Consider the following 9,998-nt stretch of genomic DNA (forward strand, 5'->3'; position numbering starts at 1 on the left):
CATTCTGTACAGTCTGAAGTCTCTTTAGTGTTGACTTGTTGAAAAGAGTGACAAGAGAATTGCAATAGTCAATACGAGACAAAATGAACATGCGAATGATCATTTTGAGATCCAATTTTGACAGCAAATTTCTCACTTCATAAAAACAGTTTTTGGTCAGTTGACGACAGTGAAGCCCCGAAGACATTGACTGATCAAACACAACCCCAAGGTTTCCGAAGCTGCTTATAACAGATGCACCTAGAGCACCAAGGGAGTGCTTGATAAGGGGGATCATTTTATCGGGAGCAATTATCAGAGTTTCCATTTTGTTATAATTTATCTGGAGGAAATCTGAGGACAACCAGTTTTTGATAAAGGATATTTTAAAAGCAGTCACGCAATACATCTACTTTGACACCACTTTTTTTTCATTTTTCTTTTACCGGTGAATGGGCATTTTTTATCAAATTGGATATATGTTAGTTATATATATTCAATGTGAAAAAATTAACATCATTAAAAAATATTAAATGACACCCAAAAAAATGTATAGAATTTGTTTTAATCAGCCTCTTAAGTCATCCGGTAGCTATGAAATTATAAACAAAATGTTGCTTTGCGTGTCCTACCAAGTTTGCACGTTTTAGTACACGCAAACCACTAGTAAATCAGTGAATTGTGAATTATATTTATATAGTGCTTTTTTTCCCTAGATACTTCACTTTACTTAGTAAAACCCATTATATACGTCTTTTAGCTACATTTAAACCAGTGTGGGTGGCACTGGGAGCAGGTGGATAAAGTGTCCATCTCAAGGACAACAGCAGTGACTAGGATGGCAGAAGTAGGAATCGGACCTGGAACCCTCTAGTTGCTAGAACGGCCGCTCTATTAACTGCGCCACGCCGCCCAAAATCAGGCCCTTGATCCAGTTAAAGCCAACGATGACAACTACAAAAGTAAAGTATATTATGACAGATTCTACATTATTAAGGAATACATAACATTCCTTGACTATCGACAATAAGTTATTACATTTTTTTTTTCTAACACCTTCCCTTCTTTCAAACAAAAAGTGAACGTAATGTATACATGTAAAAGTTATGGCAGCGATTAACTATCAGTAAAAGACAAGGAGAAGAGGTAACATTTAATATAAGCATTGCTTCTTCCTGATCCTCTTCAGATAAGTTGAAATATACAAATGTAACCACATGATGTTCTCTAATGTAACTTGTTAAAACATGTCTAAAACAAATAAATCATAACCATAACCACAAATACACTTAAAATGCACACAAAGTAGCACAGTGGCTAAGAGCAGCACTGCTGTGCTGACTGAATGAGCACCTGAGATCGATCAGCCCGCCCACAATAACTGCGCTACAGGCACACATTGGGTGAAACATTTGTACACGAAGACTAGGTTCGTACACCAAAACATATTTATTCTGCCTGTGGTTTGTAAATCAAAAAGTTCATACAATGAGGAGTTTGTAAATCAGGGTTTTACTATAAAACACTGCTCCTGTAGACATACTAGACCAGGGATCGGCAACCCAAAATGTTGAAAGAGCCATATTAGACCAAAAATACAAAAAACAAATCTGTCTGGAGCCGCAAAAAATTAATAATTGTATTATTACAATGATATCTCTTTACTACAGGTTTGGAGGCACGCAGAGTATTTGATGATGCCCAACGGCTGCTAAACAAAATGATTGATGACTCCAGTCTGACAGGACGAGGTTTGGTAGGTTTTTGGCGGGCCCAGAGTGACGGTGACGACATCCACGTGTACGACAAAGATGATACAGCACAGAGAAATAGTGAGCCAATTGCAACATTCCATGGTTTACGACAACAGGTGAGGGGAAACATTAAGATGGCCAAAAGCTGTTGTCAGAGTAGTAATGATAGAACATTTTAATGTCTAACACTCAGTCATTTTTGTCTGCCTTAGCTTGAAAAGGACAGTGCAGCTTCAGAGCCCTACCTATGTTTGTCCGACTTTGTGGCGCCCATGGACAGCGGCATGGCGGACTACATTGGAGTATTTGCTGTGGGAGTGTTTGGTGCAGAGGAACTGAGTCAACAGTTTCAGGCTCAGGGAGACGACTACAACAGCATCATGGTCAAAGCATTGGCTGACCGATTGGCTGAGGTATAGGCCTTTAGAAAAATGTAGTTTTAGTTCAATCAATAAGATTCATATTTTGCATTTCATGTTATGGTTTCAAGTTGTCAACTTTGGAATCTTCAGGGCCCTCATGAAACAACAGTTGCATGGCTTTCCCACTAAATATGGACATATGATCAAATTCAGATGTGTGCACGCACAAATCCATGCACACTTCTTTGTTACACCTCAATCAACTTGAAATCTGTCGCAGACTTGTGGGTGGCTTGGCAAACCCAGACCACGCCCCCTTACAAATATGCAAATCATATTGCAAATAGCCATGTGCTTGCGCACAGCATGGTCTGACCAATCAAAAGTCAGTAGGAGATGCTTCTTTTAGTTTAGTTTATTAAGGATCCCCATTAGTCTACACTGCAGTGGGGACTATTCTTCCTGGGGTCCAGGCAAAAAACATCACACAATCACAAAACAAAAGATTACAATGCAGTATAACATGATCACTAACAACATTTTGTAATACAAAAATAGCAACAAAAAAAAATAAAACTTTGAGTTTACATAATAATGTTCATACCAAAGAGAAAAAAAGAGCCCTATAAAAATAGATATATTTTTACAAAAATTCAATAAAGAACCAATGGCCTATAATATACACATTAGTGTACCAAAGACAAACAATAAGTGACGAAAAAGTACCATAATGAATAAAATATGACATAAAGTACATACAAAATCAAGATAATATCAATATAAAAACGATAACCAGTGAGTGATTGTGAGCCTGTCCTTGCTGTGTTCCCGAGAGCTCAACACAAGCGGAAATTAGAAAAAAAAGAAACGGTCGGGCATCAAGAAAAGGGTGAAGAAGAAGGTGGATGTAAATCGCCAAAACAGACGAGCGTTTGAAAAGATAGTCGCTGTAATTGTCCCCTTCCTCCCTCACCGGAGCTTGGGTTTCTCCCGCAAAAATTGGAATTTTGTGTACTTGCCTCGATCTTTTTTACATTGTTAAAATCAAATGTTGCCGAGCCCGAATGTGCACATCAATCAGTCTGAGGAGTAAAAGTTGGCACCTTTTTAAGTAAACTGTTATCCAGTTATGACCTCTGTGTGTCATTAAAATATGCACAGCCTTTAGAAATGTGGGTATGACAGCTAGAGTTGCCATGAGGCAGCACACATTTCAACGTTGATACAAGAGGGCCCAGGTCTTCACATTGCTTTGTGCTCAACATTAGTCCATTAAATACAGGCTGACTTTTAAGCACTTCTTTCTTTCCTAAATATCAGCACAATATGTTTTTACTTTTTATCACACATTAATCGGAGTACTAGTCAGAGTGTTGCAATACTCAAGTGAGTTACGGCGGAATGTAAGAATGGAATGGAAATTAAAAGGATTCAAAGCCTTGTTTACTGTTTACATGTAATATCAACAGACTGCCATGTTGAAGCCTCACTAGTTACATATTTGACATAATCTGATGAAATCATATGCTAGATGAGAGTTTATTGCTCAGAACAATACAGTAATGAACAAAACTGCATTTAGCAAATCAAAATCAGTCAACAGCAAACCTTCAAGTTTAAGGTATGTTTCCGTAACAATGACGTAGTGAATCCAGGAAGTTGCAATATGATAAAAATATTGTATTAATTTCCTCCAACTTTTTGAGAGCTCCATGTTCATGTGTGCACATCCCAATGATATTCTGTATTATTCTCTCAGGCATTTGCAGAGGAGCTCCATGCTTGTGTGCGGAAGGATCTTTGGGGCTACAGTGGTGACGAGGCTCTGCAGGCCTCAGACCTCCACAGGGTTCGTTACCAGGGAATCAGACCAGCTGCAGGGTACCCAAGCCAGCCTGATCACACTGAAAAGACCACAATGTGGAAGCTGGCTGGTGTACAAGAGAAGACTGGTAAGAGTAGAGAAGTAGAAATCTCTTCATCCAGATTTATTTTTAGTTAGGGCTGAACAATTCATTGCATTTGAAATATAATCGCAATATGATCAAATGTGATCGTCTAATCCTGACGTTTGAGATTACACTGTGGTCACTCGGTGCGCAACGAAGTAGAATCACATTTTTGAATGAGAAAATGTGTCAGATGTTAGGCAGAACCTTCACAAACTCAAAGGGGAACTGCACTTCTTTTTTGGAATTTTGTCTATCATTCAGAATTATTATGTAAGACAAGCACGTGACCCAGAGAGGGACAAGCTGTAGAAAATGGTTGGATGGAAGCACACGTCTTTCTTTTTTTATGCATTCAAACTCGTAAAAAAACGCCAGCAAGAGTCAGCTCATAATGGAGCTAATGGCGATTCGATCTATTCCGCCTGTAAAGTCCTCTAGAAAACATCCAAAAACCTCCATCAAAATTTTTTATACAAGCTGTAAATATATACAGTATGTAATATAATAACATGCACATTCATAATAATGTAATATTTACATAGCCAGCGCATTGATTTCACAGTGTGCATCCCAACGTTCGTTATGTCCTTCAACAACAACTACTACTTATCATGGCAGACTTCATGAGAGCCAACGACAACTACTTTGGGACAAATTATGATCCAGAACCTTGTATTTTTTTAGTCTGAATATAAGGAGGATCTACAAGTTTTAGAAGCTGGATACAAAGCAGATCCATCTCTAGTGAAACAGTAAGTATCATGCAGCAGTAAATAGAGTATTGTCTTTGGATAGAGGGCTTTATGGGTGAAATAGATGGATTGTTAGCAATCTAGTACAAGCTGTATTTTACAAAATAGAACATGTGTGTTCTTTTCTCACACAGATAGCGGTTATGAATAAAAGGCAAAATTCCAAAAAAAGAGTGCAGTTCTCCTTTAATAATAATATTGTATATGAACGCAAATGTGGGGGCGGCATGGCGTAGTGGGTAGAGCAACCGTGCCAGAAACCTGAGGGTTGCAGGTTCGCTCCCCGCCTCTTACCATCCAAAAATCGCTGCCGTTGTGTCCTTGGGCGGGACACTTCACCCTTTGCCCCCGGTGCCACTCACACCGGTGAATTGAATGATGAATGATAGGTGGTCGGAGGGGCTGTTGGCGCAAATTGCAGCCACGCTTCCGTCAGTCTACCCCAGGGCAGCTGTGGCTATGAAAGTAGCTTACCACCACCAGGTGTGAATGAATATGGGTTCTACATGTAAAGCGACTTTGGGTACTTAGAAAAGCGCTATATAAATCCCAGGTATTATTATTATTATTATTATTATTAAACGTGTCCCGGCACAGAGCGATGAGTTTTGTTTCAGAAATTGAAAAATAGATTTCAGTTACCGGTACATATTAAATTTTAATTTCTACTGCTTACTATATTGACTCCATATGTGGACCAGTTCAAATAAGATAACCAAGTAATTTAATTTGACAAAATAGATAGATGTACATACTGTATGTATCTTTTAGTTTTCAGTTCAGTTTGTTTCGCACATGCATACAATACAATTACAATGTAATGCATCACATACAGTATTTGCAGTTGTTCCATTACAGCACGTCCAAAAAGAAATAGGAGCAGATCTTATTTAATCCTACCCCTTTTCATATCGTAGCAGTTTTATTCCATTTCTTTGTTCACTGTTTGTAACAGAACAGTGAATAAATAAATAATAAATACATATACACTAATTAAGTAAACAAATATCAAATACACAATCATTATTTTCTATTTTTTTAAAGGTTTAAGATGTTTATCATAATTATTATTTTTTTGTACTTTGTGAACACTTGTAGAATTAACAGTTTTTTAAACTGAATCATATTAGTGCTTTTTTTTTTAACTTCTTTACCTAATCCATTCCATAATTTAAATCCGCATACGGATATGCTAAAGGTTTTAAGTGTTGTACGTGCATCCAAATGTTTTAAATTAGATTTTCCTCTAAGGTTATATTTCTCCTCTTTTGTTGAGAATAATTGTTGTACAATCTTGGGTAGCAGGTTATAGTCTATTTTGTACATCATTTTAGCTGTTTGCAAATGCACCAAGTCGTTGAATTTCAATGTTTTTGATTCAATAAATAAAGATTTTTATATTTTCTCTAGATCCAACATTATGTATTATTCTAATTGACCTTTTTTGTAACACAGTTAGTGAATGAAGCGTACATTTGTAGTTGTTTTCCCATATCTCTACACAATAACTCAAAAATGGTAACACGAGTAAGCAGTATGAAGTGATTTTTGGTCCAGAATTAATTTTTCATTATTGACGTGTTTCTTGCTACTTTATGTTATGTATATTTTTTACATGAAATTTCCAGTTCATTTTGTCATCTATTTTTACACCTAAACATGTGCTTTCTTTTACCCTTTCAATATCTACTCCGTCTATTTGTATTTGTGTTTATCTTTCCCTTCTACTGTTACCAAATAGCATTATCTTAGTTTTGCTGAGTTTCAAAGATAGTCTGTTTTTGTCAAACCCATCCATCCATCCATTTTCTACCGCTTGTCCCTTTTGGGGTCGCGGGGGTTGCTGGAGCCAATCTCAAACCATCTTTTTAATTTGTTCATTTCTTCTGTTATTTGTATTAGCTTCCGTGTGTTCTCTCTTCAACAAAACACAGTTGTGTTCTCTGCATATAATACAAACATTGAGTCCTTTACAAATGTATTCTATATAAAGATTGAACAATTTTGGTCCCAGTATTGATCCCTGAGTTACACCACAAAATATGTTTTGCGCTGCAGACGTTTGTTCTCCTATTTTCACGTATTGCTTCCTGTCGGTTAAGTAGCTTCTTACCCAGTTCAAGACCAACCCTCTGATGCCATACTTTTTTAATTTGTTTATTAAGATATTATGATTGATTGTGTCAAATGCTTTTGTTAAATCCATAAACACTGCAGCAGCACATTTTTTGCTATCTATTGCATTGGTAATCTCTTATGTTATTTTGCTTAATCCCATTGATGTTGAAATGTTGGCTCTGCAGCCATATTGGTTGTCTGTGAGTGTTTTGTTTTTATTTATGAATTCGTCCAATCTGTTGTTAACCAGTTTATCAAACATTTTAGTAAATTGTGGCAGTAGAAAAACAGGTCTGTAGTTTGTAAACTGGTGTTTGTCTCTCGTCTTATAATTTTGTACGACTTTTGCTATTTTAATTTTAAATGGGAATTCGCCTGTTTGAAATGATAAGTTGCTGATATATATGTTAAAGGTTGTGAAATCTCTTCAATAACCTTTTTTATCGTTTCCATATTAATTCCGTTACAATCAGTTAAGGTCTTGGATTTACATTTTGTTCACAATATCGATTGTTTCCTCTATCCTCTATTGTCACACATCGAGTTGGGATTTCTGTTGATAGTGTCATTCAAGTCCTCAACTTACTCGGCATCTGGAGTCTTTTCTTCCAGATTTGGTCCAATGTTCACAAAGTACTTATTGAAGCTTTCAACTACTTAATTAATTTTGTCATTTTTTCATGTCCGTTAGGGAGTAATGAGGATAATCCTTCTTAGCACCATTTTTAATAATGCTATGTAGGATGCCCTATGTCTCGCTCATATTGTTTTTGTTCCAGTCTAATAATTGACTGTAATATTCTTTACTACGTGTTCGTAGTATGTTAGTAAGATTGTTCTTATACCCTTTGTACTTGTTTTCTGCCTCTGTAGACCTTTGTGTTATAAATGTTCTATATAATGTATTCTTCTTGTTGCAAGCATTTTTCAGTCCATTTGTCATTCATGGTTGATTGTTTTTCTTTTGCCTTTTTATGACAATGTTTGTCATAAAGCCTAATGAAAGGGTTAAAATAAAATTACTATATGCATCATCTACATAATTTTCACGGTATACATTGTCCCAACTTTGATCTCTCAGATTATTCTTGAAAGCTGTTATACTTTATGTGCATATTCTTCTAAATGTCTTTTTGTCATCAATGTTCCTCTTCTTGTTGTTTCCATCATAGATTATGAAAACTGGCAGATGATCACTGTTGTTGGATATTAGCAGGCCACTTGTGGTATTATCAAAATTGTCATTTGTAAAAAATATTATCAGTAAGTGTGGCGCACTGTCCCGAGATTCTGCTTGGCCTTGCAATTTAAGGATACAAACTCAGGTTATACATTGTGTCAATAAAGTCATCTAGTAAGATAAATAACCAGTGAGATTATTTTAGCATTTTGTGTCCATATAGAGTAATTGTAACAACATTATGTTCATGTGTTCAGGTATAGCTCTGACAGAGTCACTGGCCATGACGCCTGCAGCTGCAGTATCCGGACTTTATTTCGCCAATCCCCAGGCCTCATACTTTGCTGTTGGAAAGATCACCAAGGAGCAGGTTATACAACATATCTCAACTTCCTTTTTGCACTTAGATATTATAAATATAATCATCAATAAAATATAAATGAGAGAAAATGTTATTGTGAGGCCTTTGGTAAAAAGGGCCTGCTCTGCCATTGTTTTATGACAAAATAGGCCATTCTGGGAAACGAGTGGACCTCAGATTGGTTTGACTTGGGGGGGAAACAGTTTCACTTAAAAAAATAACTAAAAACAGAAATAACCTGTTGAATGGTCACCATTGTAAATCTCCATTAATTGTATGTGCAAAGTCATTTTATTTATTTTTAATTGAATGTGATTTCATTTTTTCTGTTGTTCACATCAGGTGGAGGATTATTCCAGGAGAAAAAAGATGAGTCTAGAGGAGGTTGAGAAGTGGCTGTCTCCCATCCTTGGTTACGACAGTGAAGCGTAGAAATGCACTACACCTGCAATGCGCAGGACCACAACAAATTACATTCACGGTACAATCCAGCAATTCCACTGAAAAATTACACAATCCTTATTTTAAGAAAGTTACTGTACTTACTGTACAGTATGTGTTTTTACAGACATTTCTTACTAGTAAGAATCATCGTACGACTTAATATTTTCCTTTTTTTGGCATCAGTTAATTACAGTTTGTGTCAGAAATATTTCAAGCTAGTAGGCAGTAAAAAATAATGTGCTTGGATTTAATTCTCTGTACTGTAAGAGGGCAGGGTGAGTATACAGTAAGGCTAAATGCTCAAAATGGTGCAGAAAATGCATAATTCAGGTCTAATTAATAATATTATTTTAACAGGTTTTTTATTTTTCTATATTTTAAATATACGGCAAGTAACAGCAAATTGAAGAAAGAGCAAGTAAGTAAGGATCCAGAACTTACTTTCAGGTTGTCATAACAGGAGCTATATTTTTTACAAAATCTTTCACTTATTGTACTATTGCGGCAAGATTACATGCTAAAACTTTGGGAACAGTTTCAGATGGACAAGTGGTTATTGTATCCCATTTAGCATACAATAATGATTGGTGATACAGTGTGGTTGTTTTTAGTCTTCCAATAAGTCTGTTGGCTTGCTTTGTAAATGTTCTCAATTAAGAACCAGAAAAACTATTTAAAAGTATTTCAAGGCGCAACACATTACTTGTTGGTGATAGTACCATATTTTTGACCTCATTTACAGTATGGCAAAAAAGCATGCATAAAATATTAAAACATGTGGTTCTCTGTGGTGTGCAACACAAATGGAGTATAAATTAAATTTTTGGAACTTGTACATTTTAATTTGTTCTTGTTAGTCTTTCTGTCTTCTGTTTTGTCATCAGTACGGGAAAATGTAATATGGCATTTATGTCACCTCACAAAACCACTAAACTGGATCACCACTGAACATCTTCCTTGGCATATAAAAAAAACCATTCACAATATCAACAAAAACCAAGAATATGGTATGCTCTTTATTGTCAATGCACAAGTACAATGAAATTTCATTTTCAGCCCAAACCCGTTCAAGATTAGACAAACATTGTACAGGGTT

The 9,998-nt window shown here is 36.1% G+C and overlaps 1 protein-coding gene across 1 annotated transcript in view; it reads left to right on the plus strand.

Annotated features, from left to right (window-relative positions):
• Positions 1-9,762, plus strand: part of mtr (5-methyltetrahydrofolate-homocysteine methyltransferase) — a 70,514-nt gene extending 60,752 nt beyond the window's left edge. The window contains exons 29-33 of the mRNA XM_061967118.2: positions 1,650-1,849; positions 1,946-2,146; positions 3,855-4,047; positions 8,355-8,467; positions 8,801-9,762. Coding sequence (XP_061823102.1) covers positions 1,650-1,849; positions 1,946-2,146; positions 3,855-4,047; positions 8,355-8,467; positions 8,801-8,890 — 797 coding nt within the window. The 3' untranslated portion in view covers positions 8,891-9,762. The remainder of the gene's footprint in view (positions 1-1,649; positions 1,850-1,945; positions 2,147-3,854; positions 4,048-8,354; positions 8,468-8,800) is intronic.
• Positions 9,763-9,998: the final 236 nt, after the last annotated feature.

This window comes from Nerophis lumbriciformis, linkage group LG11 (assembly GCF_033978685.3).
Source record: "Nerophis lumbriciformis linkage group LG11, RoL_Nlum_v2.1, whole genome shotgun sequence".
In the NCBI taxonomy this organism is placed as follows: domain Eukaryota; kingdom Metazoa; phylum Chordata; class Actinopteri; order Syngnathiformes; family Syngnathidae; genus Nerophis; species Nerophis lumbriciformis.